We start from the raw sequence: 20,993 nt of genomic DNA on the forward strand, positions 1-20,993 counted from the left end.
GATTGAAGCTTTTGACTGTTTGCTCTAACATCTTTTAGGAGGAATGTTTTCTTTTCTGCTTTGCATGCTACTTAGTCTAAACAGAATAAACCATTTGGATTTTATATAACAATGACAGAAATAGAACAATGTTTCTTTAAGCTCCTTTTGGCACTTACTATATATTTAGAAAGCCAAAAATTTGTAGTTATTTTCCAGTTTGCAAATATTCTCTATATCTGGTGGCTGTAGCTGGAAGTTCCATCTTTCTGTACAGTGAGAGAGGGCAGCGTTCTGGGGCTAAAATGAAGGTAATTTGATACCAGAGTTAGAGTTCAAAAGGTTCAAATAGAAATGGTGTTCAAATGGTGTTCAAATGGGCTAGCCTTAAATCTAATTAACTGAAATACTAAACATTTGCAGATGCTTTATTGTTTCCAGCCTGCTACAGATATGTAGTATTTAATCAGTAATATGGATTATAGATTTTCTTAAGTGCCAGTAAACTAACGGTATAATAAGTCCCAGTTATCTCATTTCTCTGTAAAAGTATCCTGAATTCTGTACAACTAACTTATAGAGTCTATTTGTAACCTTATTACAAATTTTTTTTTATATATATATTTTTATTGATTTTTTACAGAGAGGAAGGGAGAGAGATAGAGAGCCAGAAACATCGATGAGAGAGAAACATCGATCAGCTGCCTCCTGCACATCTCCTACTGGGGATGGGCTCGCAACCCAGGTACATGCCCTTGACCGGAATCGAACCTGGGACCCCTCAGTCCGCAGGCCGGCGCTCTATCCACTGAGCCAAACCGGTTTCGGCCCTTATTACAAATTTATAGAGTTCATTTGTAACCTTATTAAAAATGCAATAAGCTCACAGAATAGTTTGGAATCTAGAACAAAATTACAGTGAATTCTATGTTAATCATAGTGTTTTATAGGAATATATAGGATAATCTGGAACCAGATGTAGGGTTGGATGACAGGGAAGATTCTCTGGGGGATTAAGACTGGTACCTGAGCTGAGTCTAAAAGGAGTAGTTGGATTAGGCAGGTGAGGGATCCGGGGAGAGGCACAGATACTTTTTAAAACAAACCAGGGAGATTTTGAGAAGATGGCATATTGGGGAACTTTAGCGAATCGGGGACCTATGGTCTGCAAAGGACCGTGGCCAGAAGAATTGAATGAGGTTGGGTAGAATGACTGGATGAGACCTTTGAAAACCAGGCACAGCAGATCCTCAAATAACATCATTTTGGTATAAAGTTAATGAAATACTGCAAGAACTTAAATCTTGTTTATATTGATTAGCCTATGGTCAGATTGATTTAATTATACATTACTTCACTTAACACAGAAGCTATAGATGATGTTAAGTGAGGACTTACTGTATTTCATATTAAGGTGTTTGGATTTTATTTTGAAGGTAGTGAGGAGTCACTGAGGGCGTTTACATGGAAAAATAACAGCCAAATTTGCACTTCTCTTACAAAAGTATTCATAGGAGCATACTGAAACTAGGCTCTTAGAATAATCTGCTGAGGAAAATGAGTTCTGAGGCTAAGGTAGCCAGAAGATTGAAGGAGAGTATAGCATAGCATTACCAAACGAAGAAAATCATTTTTACAAATCGAAAGTAATTTGGCTGGCAGTGGTAAATGTTAAGAAATGTTTGGTTGAAGTCTGAGAAAAAACAGTTGGCTTTATCAATCAGGGTTCCTGTCTTGTTTTTTCTGCCCCCCCTCCCCCCACACACACCCCCAACCCCATTTGTAACACTGTTTGAGGGGATAGGGGGAGGGATGAGAGAAAATGAAGAGCATTTCCTAAGTCTGGTTAATATCTGTTTAATATTAACAGTATTCCTGTGGAGTAGGTATTAGTTTAAAATCTGTTGTTACAAATAAGAAGTGGTTCATAGATGTTAGGTGTCTTGTTCATTTTCTTTTAACTGACAAGCAGTGGAGATGGAATTTGACTTACACTTTTTCCATGATTTATGCAAGTTATGAGGAAGTAAAACTTTAAGTTGGTTAATTTAAAGTTGACCAATACTAGTAAGTACATTGGACTTCCTTGACCCATGTTGCTTATCTTTTAAAGGCTTACATGCATCCGTATACTTTTCCCCCACCTTCAAGGATTTTGAGCTGTTCTTATGATCTATTCTCCCTTTGCTTCCTCAGATTTCAGCTCTTCCTCTCTTCCTCCTCCTCTTCTTTCAGTGTATGACATGTAGCCAGTAAAAGAATAAGGGAAAATTCTTCCTAAGTACTGCATTCAAATAGTGATAACAAATACTCTGATTTGTTCTCAGAGTATTTGTTACTAATTGTAGTGTGAAGTGACTGAGGTAAATTGGGCCTATGTAAGGTTTAAGAGTGGGAAAAAGTACCAAAGTTGTTTGTTCAACTGAAACCAGCTAGTATGCAGAAAGCAGTACTTTGCTTGATGTTATTTCATTTGCCTCTTTATTTTAGAAAATCATGTTAGTATAATTTAGCACTAAAGCTTCAGATTATTTTATTAAAATGTATCCCAAGTATGTATGTTTTGGATGCTATGTTTGGTTATTAACTTAGAATGAAATTTTGGCTAGTAGGCCATTAAAAAATTTTTAAGCTGTCACTATAGTTCAGATTATCAAAGTTCAGAAGCTCTTTTTTAGCTTTAGGTGAAGTTGGTTGAGTGTGTGACTTTAAGATATAAAGGTACCTTTTTTTGACAGCAAGATGAATACTGAAACTCTGTAGATTAAAGTCATTTTCTTAAATTTTTTTATTTGTTTTAAAATTGTATTTATTTTTTTCAATTATTGTTGGTATTCAGTGTTATATTAATTTCAGGTGTGCAGCACTCCTATATTCTAAGAGTTTTGTAATTTTAGTGCTTACATTTTGGTCTGTGATCCACGTTTTGTTCATTTTAGTGTAGAGTATAAAGAAAGAGTCTAACTTTTTTCTTCTGCCTGTGACTATCTAGTTGTTCCAGAACCATTTGTTGAAAAGAATTTACACAATAATAAAGTTAATCATTTTAAAGTGTACAATTCAGTGCCGTTTAGTACATTCACAATGTTGTGCAACCACCATCTCTATCTAATTGTTTCATTTTGTTTTTTGTGCACCCACCACTTCTATCCAGTTCTAATTTTGTGAATGTACTAACTAAACATTACATTATCCCAAAAGAAAACTGTGTGACCATTAAGCAACAGCTTCCCATTTCCCCTTCTCTCAGCTCTTGGAAACCACCAATCTACGTTCTAGCCCTATAGATTTCCTAGTCTGCATATTTCATATAAATGAAATCATGCAATGTGTGACCTCTTCTGTCTCGCTTGTTTCACTTAGCTCGTTTTAGGAATTATTCATATTGTGGCATGTGTTTGTACTTTATCCATTTTTATAGGTAAACTAGTAGATAAATAATACCCTATTGTACAGATATACCATATTTTGTTTATCCATTCATCTCCTGATGAATATTTGGGTTTTGGTGTATTTTTTTTTTTAATGCTATCACTTTTAGACTTTGACCTTATGTATTAGCATTCTTCTTTAGTTATAAATTCACAAATAAAAAAAAGATCCATTCCCCATTCTTAATCACAAAGAAAGTGTTTTGTGTTTTCCACCTTTTTTTTTGTAGTCCTCATACTTTGCATAAGTTTTTTCATGTTTAGTGTCTCATTGAAGCCTCACAAGAACATTAAAAAAGACATATAGGGCATTTTTCAAATTGTTCTCATTTTGCAGAAGAGAGTATTGATTGTTTTTTCCCCAAAGTTATATAACAAGTAAATAACAGAGTCTAATGTAACTGCAGTCTTTTGCTCCAAATCATGTTCTTTGCTGGTAATAAAATCAGTCTATGCAAAAAGCTTTAGTTGTTATGCCATGAGTCAACATACCTAGTCACAGGGTTTTCCAAAAGCAGCCAATGAAAGGTAATTATGCATGCCTATTCTTTTTATATCACAGTTAAAAATTAACCTAAAATGTAGTTTAAACTCCATCTATAATAATAAAAGCATAATATGCTAATTAGACCGGACATCCTCCCGGATGACCTTCCAGATGAAGCTGGGGCTGTGAGGGATGCCCAGGTCCTGGGTGCCAGAGGGAAGCTGATGCCAGCAGCTGGGGGAAGAAAGGCCTATTCTTACACGAATTTTGTGCATCGGGCCTCTAGTTTATAATATTGTTGTTAAGAGCTAGGATCACCTCTGTACCACAGAATCTTGTCTTACAGTTAAAAAAGACCTAGCGCTCTAACACCACAGAGGGACCATGTGCATTTTTGGTTTTATTTATCACTGTATACACTAGCGTATTTACCTAGTATAGCTGTAGGCTCTCAAAATATTTGTTGAGTGAATAGATGAAGGAAATGTATTGTACATTCTGTTATCTGTGTGACCCATCACTAAATTTCATCATAAATTGCCACAGAAAATTTCTATTAATCTTACAGGTTTTGAATGAACACACAATAAGAATTCTTTTTTTAATCCTCATCTGAGGACATGCTGAAAGAGAGAGAGAGAAACATTGATCGGTTGCCTTCCCTATGCGCGCCAACTGGGGATCAAAAAGTCATTAAAATTTAAGAATCCTAATACTGATAATATATATTTAATAGTTTGCAGTTTGGTAGATGCAGTTTTTGAGAGGTAACTGTATTAAAATTTCTATCAATGTAAAATTTATATTTGTGTGTGAAGTAATTTGATATCTATTCTCTAGGATGCCATCACATGTGAATGATTAAATCTTACTCCACTCATCAGCTCCATAGTCTTCCTACTCTCATTCTCATCCCCTATTCTTGTATCAGAAATTTATTTATGTGTTTTTAAAAATGTCTTTAAACATCAGTCATTTTACATTTTCACTAGAGTCAGCAAAGCATCTTCTATAAAATTGCCAAAGGCTGCCCTAAGATACATTGTCATTTTAGACTTAGTAGACACTTTGGTTTTCCTTTTAGGTATTGACAGCTCTTCTACCACAAGCAGTGCTTCTCCACTGCCCAACAGTTACGATGCCCTAGAAGGAGGCGGCTACCCAGGTAATTTGTTTTGTGCCTGTTTAATGGTTGCTTGAAAAGTCACTAACCATTAATTGCTTTCAAAACATGAACATGTATTATACATAATTAGCAGGGTGTATATTTTTTAACAGAAAAGGGGACATTTTCCTGGTATTTCTCAGCCTTAATTATATAGTATTAATTTTTATACACCAACTATGAATGTTGTTTTTGGGCAGCTTAAGGAAATTTATTACTCTATTTTTGTTATCATGCTCTTTATCATTTTCCTCCTTCTCAAAGTCTTTTAATAGTGAATAATTTTTCTCTTCTTTTCCCTTTTTTATGCTAATAACTCCTTAAATATATTTTATATTTCTGTTCTCATGCTTAGGTCCTTGAATTCCTTCCAACTAGCCTCTGAATATAAGTAGTCTTTGACTCTTTACTCCCCCTATGGCTCCTGGCTGCCTCCACCAGGTAAATAGATTAACCAACTTGGATGTAGTTTTTGGAGGCATTACTTTTAACCATATCAGGAAATAACTTTGGTCATTACATAGAAATAGGAGTAGTGGATAGTATTAAAGGAAAAACACACAAACTTAACCTTTTGTAATTAATAGTCATTTTTATTATAACATCTTATACTGTGATTTTTCTGATTTGCCTATCTCCTATCACCTGACAACCACACCTGACCTACCCTTTTTTCTCTCTCTCTTTCTGATGACTCCAAACTTTAGGACTAATAGAATAAGTAATGTTGCCCTTCTCTTCTTATCACTCTGAGAATAATCCAGGATTAAAGTTGTAGTATTCTGTACTTAACTGAATGGACTATCTTGCTGCCATTATCCTATAAATCAGAAAAGTTTAATCTCAGCTTAATATAGAATTTCCTTTTAATATTTTAAGAATACTTAAATAAGCTACCTTAGTCTTTCGTGGTTACAGATTTTTCCCACCTAGGAACCACTGTTTGTGTGTATGTGTATAAGAAGTTGTGGACCATTCTAAAAGCAATCATTGTCATCAAAATATTCTAGAAGTTACTTCATCAACTAAAAGATGAATAGTCTAGCCTGGCCATTGTGGCTCAGTGATTGAGCATTGACCTATGAACCAGGAGGTCATAGTTTGATTCCTGGTCAGGGCACATGTCCAGGTTGTGGGCTCGATCCCTGATAGGGTCGTGTAGAAGGCAGCTAATCAATGATTTTTATCATTGATGTTTCTATCTCTCCCTTTCCCTTCCTCTCTGAAGTCAATAAAAATATATTTAAAAAAGAAAGAAAGATGAATACTCTAACTGTACAGTATGTCATGAGCTTCAGAGTAGCCTGAAGTGAAATGTCCAGTGTGGCGTAGTTAAAAGATCATGGCCTTGGAGTTGGGCCATGGTTTGTTTATATTCATTTATCAACAAATCTTATTATGAACTATGCTTTCAGAGTAAGTGAGTGACCAGCAAATTTTCTAGCAATTTATATAGCAACAAAATTAAGGAAAGATGTGAGCAACTGTAGCAGTAAGGTTAAATGAATTGAAAGTTTACTATGTCAGGTACTAGGATAGATTTTAGGACTATAGAAATGTATGAACTATTGTCCATTTCTTATAGAAGGGGATAAGTTTTAGACTTCCATGTTTATGAATCCAGTTCTTTATTTCTTATGTTGATGTCATGTTAAGCGACCTTTCTACTTACAGTCTCAACGCCATGAGGAGAGATAAGCAGGAAATTTAAGGATCTGACACTGCATTGACGCTCTTGTCCTTTTAAGTCTGGGATGTTACCAGAAAGCTAATAAGCCAAGCCTTGCCTATTTAACACATGATGATAGCAGAATGTGTAGGAATGTATCTTCAAAATTAGAGCAAATAGAGTCAGTAGAAAGATGTGATTCCTCAAGAAACTTTTTAAAAATAAATTTTATTTAGTCAGTTGCTTTTGAGAATGCATTGTTTTCATAGTCTGATTACTGGTGAAGAATATGATTTTTTATATGAAAATAGATTTGAATACATCTATATTATAGCTATGACTTGGAAAAAAAATCTAACAGTCAATATACCAAATTGCTAATAATGGTTATGTGTAATAGAATAATTTTTAGGATTTCTTCTTGTTATTCTTGTATATGATGATTAAATTTTATACTGTTTTCATAAGTTTAATCACATTTTAGTTTTTGTTTTAAATTTCAATAAAGGAAGAACATTGATTCATTAAATTGTATTGACATCTACTGCATACCAGACATTGTTTTAGGAGCTGGACACTTCTAGACACTCTTTCATATTTTCATAGTTTTGCCTCTATAAATAATACAGATTTCTAGGGGATTATAGAAATATGCCACTCTTTTCATGGACATATTTTATAGATGGCAGGGTCAGATAAATGGCAAAATAAAGAGTAGTTGACACTCTTTTTAGTGCTTTGCTTTGTTTTCTACTTTATAGCCCCATTCCTGAGGAAAAAATAAAAGGAAAAACTGTTTTTTGTATGGTTAATATATAAATATAAAGGCCTTATCTATTAGAAATGCCACCTGAATATCAAAGTATTTGTTCAAGTGATACCAGTGAGGTTTTCTTAAAATAGGTCTATAAAAAAAAAAAATGGGTTGGGAACATATAATACAGGATTAGCAAAATATTGATGATTATTAAAGCTGAATGATGAGTATGTGGGGTTTATTAGTCTGTTCTCTACTTTTGTGAATGTTCAAAATTTCCCATAGTAAAAAGTTAAAGAAAAAGGGAAATGCCAGAGGTTATGGCTCTCCCAAGAGCCAAGTCTTTTTATACAGTTGTGTTTTCAGGTGTTAACACCTTGTCTTTCTCTTTGTTAGATATGCTTTCTTCATCAGCAAGCAGTCCTGCTCCTGATCCCGCTCCTGAACCTGACCCTACTCCAGCTCCAGTGCCCACTGCCCCTCAGCCTTCAAAAGTGGCTAAACCATTTGGATATGGTTACCCCACTCTTCAGCCTGGTTATCAGAATACTGCAGCACCACTGCATCCCGGAGGACAGCCCTGTAGCCCAGCATATTCTGGATTCCAGCAGTATACTCAAGTATGTATTTAGTCATAGAAAGACATTGCATATCTAAAAATTGTGAAACTATCAATTCTAACAAATTTCTGGTGATTCAAATGGGTCATAGGTACAAATACAGATAAGCCTGGATTGAGCATAGAAAGAATTTGTTTCTAATTTTTTAAATATATTTTATTGATTTTTTACAGAGAGAAAGGGAGAGGGATAGAGAGTTAGAAACATCGATTAAAGAGAAACATTGATCAGCTGCCTCCTGCACAACTCCCACTGGGATGTGCCCGGAACCAAGGTACATGCCCTTGACCAGAATCGAACCTGGGACCCTGAGCCAAACCAGTTAGGGGTGTTTCTAATTTTCATGTGTATGCATACATAGAAAAAATAAAAGGAAATATAAATATTAAATTTTTATTTTTTACTTATTTTTATTTATTTCATAGAGGAATGGAGAGGGAGAGAGAGATAGAAACATCAGTGATGAGAGAGAGTTATTGATCAGCTGACTTCTACACACCCCACACTGGGAATTGAGCCCACAACCCAGGCATGTGCCCTGACCAGAATTGAACCATAACCTCCTGGTTCATAAGTCAACATTCAACCACTGAGCCACGCCAGGCAGGCAACATTAAATTTTTAAAGAGGTTAAATTTGGATGAAGATATTAGCTGTAATTTTTCTTCATCGTACTTTTATTTTTCAGTCTTCATAATATGCATGTATTAATTTTATCAAAATTAAATAAGCATTAAGTGTTCTGTGTGTTTTTTAATTCTGTTACCCCCCAAAAAATGATACAGCATAAATGTGGTTTGCCATTTTGGTTCCAACTCTTAACTTGAAGAAATCTGTATGACATATAACTAGGTACTAGCCTCCACATACATAAATGCTTGTCAGTGCTTATGTTCATTAACTACTTCTATGACCCATTTTGACATGACTTTGTTTGGATGCACCTCTTAAATACCATCTCAATTTAATAATACAGAACAGTAGTTTACATTTATATTTATTGAGAAGAAAATAAAATATAAAAAAGATGGCAAAAACATTCTATTTATAATAAAACTGTTCTTAGACTAACTTAATAGAAATTTCATCTTATAGTGAATTAAGAATAACAATTAGAGTGAAATAGTAAAATTCTTTGTTTCTGGATTTAACCTTAGAATTAAGGTTCAGAAGGAAGAAGAAAACTTAGAGAGGCACCAGAAAAATATGGTTGATTAGCACAAATTTCCCTGACTTCTGTTTTGTTAGGTTTTCCAGATGAAGCACATTTTTAATCACTCTGGTCTGACTTGTGTGCTTTAAGCAAATTGCTATTTGGGGTCATAATATGTCATTTATTTATACATTCTAATGAAAAGAAAGTCAAGTTCAAAGAAATAATCTGGTTCTTGGAATGTTGGGCAAGGAAAAAAAAAATATTTTGAAATTGAAAGTGATGACATGAAAAGGTTTCATAATGACATAGGAAAAGGTTCTTGGCCAAACCTGGTCTGCTGCCAACTTTGGTAATAAACTTGTACTGGAGCGCAGGCACACTCATTCTTTTATGTGTGTATTATCTATGCCGACTTTTATACTATAGTGGTAGAGCTGAATAGTTGCAAAAGAGGCAAGTGGCTCTTAAATTTTGAAATACTTATTATCTGGGCCTCTATAGAAAAAGGTTACAGACCTTTGACATAAGAGAATGGGAATTATCATTCTTGTCCCATCATATTTGGGAGGTTATTTTGGCAAGGTTAAGAGATTGTCTTTGGAATAAAAGTAAAAATTAATATTTAATATACTCGATTTTTAAATGTAGCCTCATTCTATTCTTCTGTAATCACAATCCTTTTTATACTCTAGCTTTAGATTAGAGAAGTTTGTATCAAGGGGCAGAGACAGACTGAAAAATAATGTTGTTAATCACAGTTGAAATGAGCATCCTAAAGCCAGAGCTTTAGGAGTGGACTCTTAGACATCATCCTAGTCCCAACTTTCATTTTTAAAACTTTTTTTCTGAAATGCAATCCATAATATGTAAAAGTATATAAATTAGCAGCAAGAACCAAAATTTTTTTTTAATTTTAGCATAAATGGTTAATTCAAAGGCTAAAGGGGGAATAGTAGAAAATTTTATGCCAGAAAGTTAGGAATCTAACGAAGATTAATTAATAGGCTCATATCAAAAGGACACCACGGCTAGCTTGAAGGGGCTCTCACTGGCCAAAAATTAGATAGTTTGAGCATCAAAATGAGTAGCCACAATTCATTAAATCATTTGGAGTTAATCAAAAGCCATGCATTCATAGTGGTGCTGCAAATATAACAAAGGAAATGCAGAAAAATAAATGAAGCAAAACTCATTGACCATCATTGTACATTTCTATGACATTAGCTCATTATCCTGAAATTGTAATTGGATAAACTTGAAAACAAGCATTATGCTGCCTTTTTAGTAGGAACTGTATTCAGAAAAACCAAATTGTTGATGTTGAAAAGCATTGTTGCTGAAATTCTGTGAGGTTTAACCATGCTAATAAGATTTTAATTCATTCAGTATTTTTGCTTTCAGTTGTTTTTGTTTTTTTAAAGAATGCTTTAAATTGAACTGTCCTATTAAGTCATTCTACTGTTAACAACAGGTTTAAATGTTTTCTTTTTTCTATATATTAAAATCCTATATGTAGTATAATACATTTCATTCATGCTTGTTATATTGTTCTTTTTGTTTTGCTTTTAATTTATCTCTCAGCAGTATCCTGGTATGAACCAGCTGTCCTCCAGTCTGGGAGGACTGAGCCTTCAGAGTTCTGTACAACCAGAAAGCCTAAGACCTGTAAACCTCACTCAGGAGAGGAATATTTTGCCCGTGACTCCTATTTTGGCTCCTATACCTAACTTGAACTTAGACCTTAAAAAATTAAACTGTAGCCCAGAGTAAGTATTTATTATATAATTTTCAAAAACAGTAAAAGTAATATGGTAATAATTCCTTAAGTGGAAGTTTTGTTAATGTGAACACTTCTATTTTAGTTTATGTAGATATTCTGGATATAAAATTCAATTTAGGTTGTTTTTTCCTGTCCCATCTCTGTCTTTTTCCACTTCCATTCCTATCACCTAATACGAGGGACCTTTTTTTCTTTTTTAGTGAAGGGTTTTAGGAACCCAAATCTATATTTTCCTTCTCTTACATTTTTTCTCCTCACTTTTCATCAGCAATAACTTCTCGTGTCTTTTAAATAAGGTGGAATCTTTACAGTTTTATGCCCTTTTATCTTTGCTTGAAAAGGACATAAAGTTATATAATCGCAAGAACAGTTTTAACATGTTAAGCACCCAGCCTGCTTTGTCTTCCGGAAGGAAAGTATAGTGTCAGTCACCGGTGACTGACAGGGCGCTTAACGTGTTAAATTAATGGTTTATCCCTGAATTTTCTTTTCCCACTCAGTATAGAATGTGAAGACCGTTACCCCAGCCTATTTATCCAGCCTGAATTTAGATTTGGATTTCTTTTTGAGTATTTCCTCACCTCCTGGGGAAATTCAGCTGGCAGCCTGCATCTGGTGGCCATCCTCTGTGTGGATAAGCTCTGTTATGTACCTCACAGTGCCTCCAAGATAAAAAGTTCTCTGTTCTTGCCTGCTTTCAGTATTTCTGCATCCTGGTAGGATATTCCTCTGCTCCCAGAAGACATCCTCTGCTCCTGGAATCTCTTATAAAGTAAACTCTGATTCACAGAACAACATTAAGTTCTTCCTTGTGTTAAGAGAGTTGGTATTCTTTAGAGCCAGTATTGCCCTTTGTAAGGCAATAGATTTCTAGCTTTTTAAAAAAGTATAATAAGCCTCTCTTTTTCAACCAAAATCTTATATAGTTTCCAATACAAAAAATGGAGCTTTCCAAGGGTCCCCTTTCTACTCCCTCACCCTACCACCTATCCTCCATCTGTGCCTAAGGAAGTTCCAAGATCACGTCAATAAAAAATGAATAAATTGATTCTAGGTTGAAAATAGCCGCCCATCCTTCTGAGTGTAAGCTTCTGTCAAGTCAATAAGAATGCGGATTATGGCCTTTATTATGAATAGTTAGGCATTCCCAAGTAGGTGAGTGTAGTATATTGTATGTGTATATGTACATGTATATGAATATGTATTAAAGAGTCCATAGGGAGGGAATGCTGTATGCGTTTCTACTTAGTTATATGTTTTCTGTGAAAATATCTCATCAAAATAGAGTAATTAGGAGTACAGGCTTTAGAATTGGACATACCTAGGCTGCTTACCCTGGTTCCACTGATAAGTAGCTATGAGATTTTGTGCCAATTATATAACCTCTCAAATTCTTAGCATTGTCAACTGTAAAACAGGAATAATAATTGTCCCTACATATTAAGATAAATTATTCATATGATAAATATTAGTGAATGCCTTCTAAGTAAAGTGCCAGGCACTGTTTCTGGTGCTGGGCATGAAGCAGTAAACTGAACAGATTTCCCAGTCTCATGTAACTTAGATCCTATTAAGGAAGACATACTTTGAGCAGTCAAACTAATAAGTATATAATGAAATGTCAGCGTATTACTATGAAGTAGGGAGTAGTAAAAGTGGAGGGTGACTGTTTTTTATTGAGGAGTCAGGACAGCTTTTCCCAAAGAGTTAACATTTGAGTAGAGATCTGAAAAGAAGTGAGAGAGTGTGCCCAGCTGCTTGGACTGCACACGTAAAGGTCCCGGAGCAGGAACACCACCAGCCTGGATTAGAGTATATCTGGCTTTCTCTGCAGACTGTCAACCACTCTAAGGAAAATAACTTTCCTGGTTTCTCCTACTTCTGCTTTTTAGCTCTTTATTGATTCTGTGCCTACTGACCTTAACTTACAACTTAATAAGTTATAAGTACTCACTGTATGAGAGGAATAGTCCTACGATGGCACAGGACAAAATGATCTCTGATCTCAAGTGGAAAAGACAGACTAATTGATACCACAGAAGCATAAACAGATCTCAGAACACAGAGGGAGAAGTCCTTCTGACTTGTGATCAGGGGTGAGGGGGGCTTCAGAGGAAGCAGGAACTGATGAGTCTCAGGCTAGGAGTTCAGTGGGTGAAAAGAGGGGAGTAAAAAAAGGAAAAGCATTATTAAAAGTGCAAAGATATGCTTTTCATTCACGTTTTCTTCTCCCTCCTATTTATGCCCTACATGCTAGTCACAATGGAGTAATTGTTTTTCTACCATGAAAATGTTGAGTCCTTAATTTAGGTATTTTCACATTTTTACATATATACATGTTTAAAGTAATAAGGACCTTCCTAATTACCATTACAGACCATACTCAAATGATTTTCATTTATGCCCTTAAATCAGCGGTTCTCAACCTGTGGGTCGTGACCCCTTTGGCGGTCGAACAACCCTTTCACAGGGGTCGCCTAAGACCATCCTGCATATCAGATATTTACATTACGATTCATAACAGTAGCAACATTACAGTTATGAAATAGCAACAAAAATAATTTTATGATTGGGTCACAACATGAGGAACTGAATTTAAAGGGCCAGAAGTTTGAGAAACACTGCCTTAAATGTTCTTATTTATCTACAACAACTGTCTACTTCAGGGTGTTTGTTTTTTGTTTTTTTCTGATAGCTAATGTAGTCCGTGTTGTTTATATTTTTTGCAGTTCCTTTCGGTGTACTCTGACAAATATTCCGCAGACACAGGCTTTACTGACTAAAGCTAAGCTTCCTTTAGGATTATTGTTACATCCCTTCAGAGACCTAACGGTAAAGTCATATTTAAAAATATTTGTGGGTACTGACATGTGTTTTTATGTGCAAGGTATTTAGATTATATATTTTCTTAGAATTTTTTCATCTTCTTTTATTTGAAGTTAACAAATTTCTGTCCAGTTCAATTCAGCAAACATTTTCTGAGCACCTGCTTTGTGACAGGTCCTAAACTAAGCACTGGTAAATATAGAGGTGATTAAGTCATTGGCCTTGTCCCTAAGAAAGTCTTCTCTAACAGGGAACAAAGATGTAAGAACAAATAATTACATGCAGGAGAATTAATACATGTTAACTAATCAAATTCTATAAGGTATTTAGGTGGTGAGTATAGTATGGGAAGTAATTTCCTCTGGCTATAGTAGCAGAAGTTTTCTTTGAGTGATGAAGTCTGAGCTGGATTTTGAAAGATTAGTTTTGAAAGTTGGAGAGGCCATAGAGGATAAACTTAAGGAGTCCTAGAAGCCTGGTGCACTTGTGGGGGAGGGTCCCCTCAGCCCGGCCTGCGCCCTTTTTCGCAGCCCAGGATGCAGACATCCTTAGTGCTGCAGAGGTGGGAGAGGCTCCCACCACCACAGCTGCATTCACCAGCCATGAGCCCGGGTTTTGGCTGAGCTCTGCTCCCCATGTGGGAGCGCAGTGACCATCAGGGGGCAGCTCCTTGCGGCATCTGCCCCCTGGTGGTCAGTGCGCATCATAGCAACCAGTCGTTCCCTAGTTCAGTTGTTTTGCATATTACCCTTTTATTATATAGCAGCGGTTCTCAACCTGTGAGTCGCGACCCCTTTGGCGGTCGAACAACCCTTTCACAGGGGTCGCCTAAGACCATCCGGCATATCAGATATTTACATTACAATTCATAACAGTAGCAACATTACAGTTATGAAATAGCAACGACAATAATTTTATGGTTGGGTCACAACATGAGTAACTGTATTTAAAGGGCCAGAAGGTTAATCAACCAAAGGACTTGTATGCATTCATATAAGCCAAACCAATGGGCACGGACAACAGGGGAATGAGAGCATGAGTGCGGGCCGGGGGTTAGGGGTTAATGGGGGGATGAGGACACATTTGTAATACCTTAACCAATAAAGAAATTAAAGATAAAAAAATAAAAATAAAATACATACTCAAAAATAAATAAATAAATAAATAAATAAATAAAGGGCCAGAAGGTTGAGAACCACTGTTATATAGGATAAAGGAATCACCAACAATGATGTACTATTAGGGAAGAAAACTGTATGATTATTCCTAACTATTAAATAACCTTCAGAATAATAAAGTCCAGACACCTCGAGTCTATTGAATTAAAACATTACTTGTTTAAGTTTCCAAAGTCTGTTTGGTTTAATGCCTAGCTTGTTGGATTTTTTCCACAAAGTTCTGGTATTTCATGCAAAAATATATTTTAACTAAGATTTTGAAACTTCAGAAATAAATTTTATTGAGGTACATTTTATTTATACTTTACAAGCTGCATTTCTCACTTCCACTGTTTTACTCCTGTGACTTTCTACCCCTCTTCTTGCTCCTGAGTTTCTTTTGTTCTTACTCATCCACACAATATTGATTTGCCTCTCTATTATGCTAGGTTCTGAGGATACAAAGGTCAGTACGCTTCCTCGTGGAGCTTGCTTTCCTACTAAGATGAACAGAAAGGAGCAAAGTGAATAGCAAATAAAATAATTAGGATATGTAATGAGGATCTTGAATTCATTCAGTAAATACTATTTGATAACTTGTAATACTGTTACAACCTTTATGTCTGACCAATATAGTTAATTTCCCATATACACAGGTGAGAAATTTTAAAACAAAGAAATATACTAAAAGGTTATTGGGTTAATTCAGGAAGATACAATAATACGTGATTTTTAAAGGCCTTTTTCACATTTTCTAACTTCCTTAAATTGAATATAAAGTTCTTCAAACTAAGCATAAAGATGTATTTGTTTCAAAGGCACATTTTGTTTGTTTTCTTGTGGCCTGGGCTCCCACTGGGATTGTTGTGGCTGTCAAATGAGCAGTGCAGATAGCACCAGGTGCAGAGACAAAGGCATTTTTTTTAAAAAATATATTTTATTGATTTTTTACAGAGAGGAAGGGAGAGAGATAGAGAGTTAGAAACATCGATGGGAGAGAAACATCGATCAGCTGCCTCCTGCACACTCCCTACTGGGGATGTGCCGCAACCCAGGTACATGCCCTTGACCGGAATCGAACCTGGGACCTTTCAGTCCGCAGGCCGATGCTCTATCCACTGAGCCAAACCGGTTTCAGCGACAAAGGCATTTTTATATGGTATATGTTTCTCTGTGTTATTTCTTGAATCTAGCTGATAAGCTCTGAGATATAAATATATAGAGAGATATATCTATCTGTCTATAGATAGATAGATAGATAGATACAGATATTTTTTGTTTGTTTGTTTTTTTTGCCAACCAGGCTTTTCTTGTCAGCTAGTAGCTTTTATTGCATTTGGTTGGACTTTATTTTGGTATTATTTTTATATGAAGATTATGATAAAAGAGGGAAAAAACTTGATAGCTGCTTCTGTTACTTAGCGCATCACTGGATTTTATTAAAATGCTTCAGTTTCAAAACACAGTTATTGTTTTGTTTGATTATGATCACAGCAGCATGTGTGTTTCCTGGGGTGTTTGTTCTGCTACAACATCTTTATTTTACTTTCTAGCAATTACCCGTGATAACCTCAAATACCATTGTGAGGTGCCGATCTTGTCGAACATATATCAACCCTTTCGTATCCTTCATTGATCAGCGTAGATGGAAATGCAATTTGTGCTATAGAGTCAATGATGGTGAGTTCGGATTCTTAAAATAAGTGTGCTTAATATTATTGTAAACATTGTGACATTTTTCATCTAGTCTCTCTGCTCAGTACTTTGAAAACTTTCATACCACTTTTAATGGTGAGAGTGTAGGCTAGGGCAGTGGTTGGCAAACCGCGGCTCGCGAGCCACATGCGGCTCTTTGGCCCCTTAAGTGTGTCTCTTCCACAAAATACCACGTGCAGGCACGCACGTACAGTGCGATTGAAACTTCGTGGCCCGTGCGCAGAAGTCGGTTTTTGGCCTGGGCGAGTCTATTTTGAAGAAGTGGCATTAGAAGAAGTGGGGGTACATTCGCTGAGGTCGACCCCTCAGATTGAGGACGTTTTTAGCAAAGGCCAGCTTAGGAATACCCTAATTAAGTTAATAACAATGTACCTACCTATATAGTTTAAGTTTAAAAAATTTGGCTCTCAAAAGAAATTTCAGTCGTTGTACTGTTGATATTTGGCTCTGTTGACTAATGAGTTTGCCAACCACTGGGCTAGGGACACTTCATTTTGGCTAGCCAAGGAGATAATGAGAAGAAGTGACAGTAAGGTCAAACTAAAAGGTATTCATAAAACAAGTAGTGAAGGTCACGCAGGTGAGGTCCTGCAGACTAATTACGCTTGACCCTGACAAGTTAAGATTGTCTTCTGTTGATACATTTGGTTCGTTCTACTCATAGACCTTTGCCATTGTATCTGATCACATGGGTGCAGTGTGTCTGTTTTCCCCCTTAGTCATTTCTTAGGATATCTTAGTGTGATTGCTTTCAAATTTGTGTTTCTGTCTCATTTTTTCCCCCATGTCATTGTGGTAAATAGACCACAAACCTAAAAAGCAAGGTTACTTGTGTTCTGGTTTCCAACCCGATTTCATAAAAAAAGTTTCTTAATCCTTCTGCTATATTTTTTAAAGAGGGCTTAAGGAATTAGTTTTTACCATTAGATGTTCACAGAATTATTGTAAACCTTATATAAATTAATGATAGAGGTGTTTATTTCCAGGAGTGCATGTGTGTGCGCAGCTATAAATTGTGTTACTAAATTTATACTGGATTCCTAATTCTTACCTAGTTCCTGAAGAATTTATGTATAATCCCCTTACCCGCTCTTATGGAGAGCCTCATAAACGGCCAGAAGTTCAGAATTCAACTGTGGAGTTCATTGCTTCTTCTGATTACATGGTAACTATTCAGTGTTAAAGTTACTCTTGGGATCAATTGTATTGGTCATTTGTAATTCGCTATTAAGTGAATTTTTGTTCAAATTTTGAATTTTTAAAAATGAATTTTAGAAAAAAATTTTTATTTATACTTAACAAATAGAAAACTCTTTGTAAAGGTTACTTGATCTCCTAGAAGAATGCAGTTATGTCACTAAGAAATCTTAGTAATGTTTTATGATAAGCACTAGCATCTACAATTTGTTGCCGTTCTGATTATATTACTTACATAGAATGAATATAAATATTCATTTACCATTTAATACTTAAGACCCTCCAACAGAAAAACTCATGTTTTTGCCAAAAACTGTAATTTTCAAGCTCTTAAAGATATAATCTTTAAAAAAAAAGATACAATCTTAATGTTTTATCCAGTACATTTATCAAGATAAATGGATATGACTTTATTCTAATTTCTCTTTTTTCAGTTCATCATAAAATTCTATCTGTTCTTTAATTATACTGACTCTGAACTCTCATTCTAATTTTCTACTTACAAAAAGAAATTTTTTACCTAAGTTCTACTAAACTTTATCATACTGACTCATTTTAAATATATTTATAATAACATGTTTCCTCTGTATCCTTTTTTCTAATCTTTGTTGTCGACAAACATGTAAAGTGGTCAAGAATAACTAATGTGTATTAAATTTCTAATGCTTAACCCATCTCTTTATTTTTCTAATTTTTATGGTTCTTTGTGTTTAATATAGCATCTGCCCACTTAACTACTATTTTCTTACCTGTTTTCTATTAATTATAGTAAACTTTCTTTTAGTCACTGTCACTTTTAACTTCTTACCTTCTTTACAACTTACTATGTTCTCAGCTCTGTTCTGGCTCTTTAGGAATCTTAATCTAATTGAAGTGGTATAGCAAAAAGTTTTTGCCATGACCCATATGATCCCTGGTTGACACTTAAAAAAAACAAGAAGACTTTATATATCCTTTTATTTTAACTTCCTGTAACAGTTTTCAAGCTTATTGAGCCATCATTTACCCATCAGTGAGCTTCAACAGTTATTAACCTTGTGCTATATATATTTCATACTTTATTTCCAGTCCCTCCTCCCTTCACCCACTCTGGAGTTTATTAAATGCTAATCCCAGCATTATATATTTAATCCATTAATACCATTATATATCTCTAGTAGAGAAGGAACATAGAAATACCATCACAAGGACTTTACACTTGGCACTTAACCGTTGGGTTTCATCCACCACCAGGTGACCCAATAGTTAGTACTAATGATTATTGAGTTAAAGAAATTAAATTTTAAAAATGTTTTTAGGGGCAGGGAAGGGATATAGAGGTTGATATTAAATAATAAGTAAATTTAATTTTTCTTTGAAAGATATCTCAGCCAAGACTCTCAGGAAAACATTTAACACATCTATTTAACCATTACTGTATAATGGCTGCTTTATCATGCTTAATCCACAACCAACCTTATAAGAAAAAAGTCAAAGGAATGTCATTTTCACTAGCACATGAGATCTTAAAAAACATCCTACTTATGTATATTTTTGTATAACATACTCAGTAAATATCCAGTGGTATGGTGATATAAAAAGAACACATTGTACCTATTAAATAAATTACATTATTTTTATTTCTTTCAGCTTCGTCCTCCTCAACCCGCAGTTTACTTGTTTGTTTTAGATGTGTCTCATAATGCAGTGGAAGCTGGGTATTTGACAATTTTGTGCCAGTCACTGTTAGAAAATCTAGACAAGTAAGAATTATTTTATTCAAAATAAATGTATATGTATATAAATATGAAGTGTTTATTAGCAATTCATCGTGTTGGTTTTTATTAACTTTGATTTCATTTTAAGAGTATTTCCTGTCCACCATAAAATATAGATCCTGCTACTTTGATTTTATTATGATTTATGACTTGGTATCTGAATCATAAAATCATAAAGTTTTAAAACTTAGTAAGAAATTTTTTAAAATATATTTTTATTGATTTGAGAGAAAGAGAAACATCAATGATGAGAGAGAATCATTGATCAGCTGCCTCCTGCATGCCCCACACTGGGGATTGAGCCTGCCACCAGGACATGTGCCCTGACCAGGAATCAAACCATGACCTTCTGGTTCATAGATCTATGCTCAATCACTAAGGCATGCCGACCGGGCTTAGTAAGGAATTTAGATCTCCTCTAACTTAGCAGATCTCAGTACTGGAGCCCAGAAAACTTTACTTGGCCAGGGTGTCAAGAATCTGGATGGAAGAAGTCTAGCTGTAATTTTTACCTGAGCAAGGGGTTTTCCATAAGGTAGTTTTAAATGTGCTAAAAGAGAATGAGCCAGATAAAGGGAAAGAAGGAATTGATTTTCTGCTCAGTATTTTCCAGGAAGCCTGAAACTGAGCTCTTCATTTTGGCACATTAGTAATGAGCTGTATTGTGAAAGTGGAAACCGTATTGGATGGGTTGCTTATACCTGGCTCTAATTCCTCTCTATGTGTCTGTTAGTCATGAAGGGGACCCTCAATGAGATTTAATAATGAACCTTCCAATTCTCAGTAAAACAAAGTTGTTTGTACATTACTTCTTTTTATTACAATACCCACAAGAGATAAGACTTAAAGATTGTTAGTAAGAGTGGTTCCTACTACAGTGGTTTCTCACTTGTCCAAAGGTGTCTGGTGGTTATGTGTGATGAATGCTGTGTTGCAAGTAGTCTTGGTGATCCCAGAAGGTTCTCCTCCAACTTCCATTGAGTGAGAGTCCTTGCTCTGCTGAGTACTAGCTCTAGTCATCAGAGTCTGCATATCACTGATCTTGGCTATGAATAAAACTGAACGTTAAGACCTTTGAGACTGTTTTAAAAATCCAGAAATATTAAATGATTTGCTTTTACTTTGTGTTAGTAACTTAGAGTTTTCATATTTTTCTCCTTGATTGAAGCATTTGCCCTATTTTTAGTCAAAAGTGCTTACTTCAGATACAGTTTTAGCAGTAAGTGGCAGTGGACGATCCCCTGCAAAGAAATCATTTTTAAGACTGAAGAGTTAGCTTACTGGAAAAGTATGAGG

The 20,993-nt window shown here is 35.2% G+C and overlaps 1 protein-coding gene across 4 annotated transcripts in view; it reads left to right on the forward strand.

Moving 5' to 3' along the window:
• Positions 1–20,993, forward strand: part of SEC24B (SEC24 homolog B, COPII coat complex component) — a gene marked incomplete at its 5' end in the record, with an annotated part of 90,232 nt that overhangs the window by 51,545 nt on the left and 17,694 nt on the right. For 2 of the 4 annotated variants that reach the window (XM_081088969.1, XM_081088971.1), the window contains 7 exons: positions 4,982–5,062; positions 7,885–8,108; positions 10,846–11,030; positions 13,774–13,876; positions 16,581–16,707; positions 17,799–17,908; positions 19,570–19,682. In XM_081088969.1, the coding sequence (XP_080945095.1) occupies positions 4,982–5,062; positions 7,885–8,108; positions 10,846–11,030; positions 13,774–13,876; positions 16,581–16,707; positions 17,799–17,908; positions 19,570–19,682 (943 nt within the window). The remainder of the gene's footprint in view (positions 1–4,981; positions 5,063–7,884; positions 8,109–10,845; positions 11,031–13,773; positions 13,877–16,580; positions 16,708–17,798; positions 17,909–19,569; positions 19,683–20,993) is intronic. The other 2 variants (XM_081088970.1, XM_081088972.1) reach the window with 1 other exon arrangement.

Source organism: Myotis nattereri (genome assembly GCF_964212035.1).
Source record: "Myotis nattereri genome assembly, chromosome: 1".
NCBI classification, from domain to species: domain Eukaryota; kingdom Metazoa; phylum Chordata; class Mammalia; order Chiroptera; family Vespertilionidae; genus Myotis; species Myotis nattereri.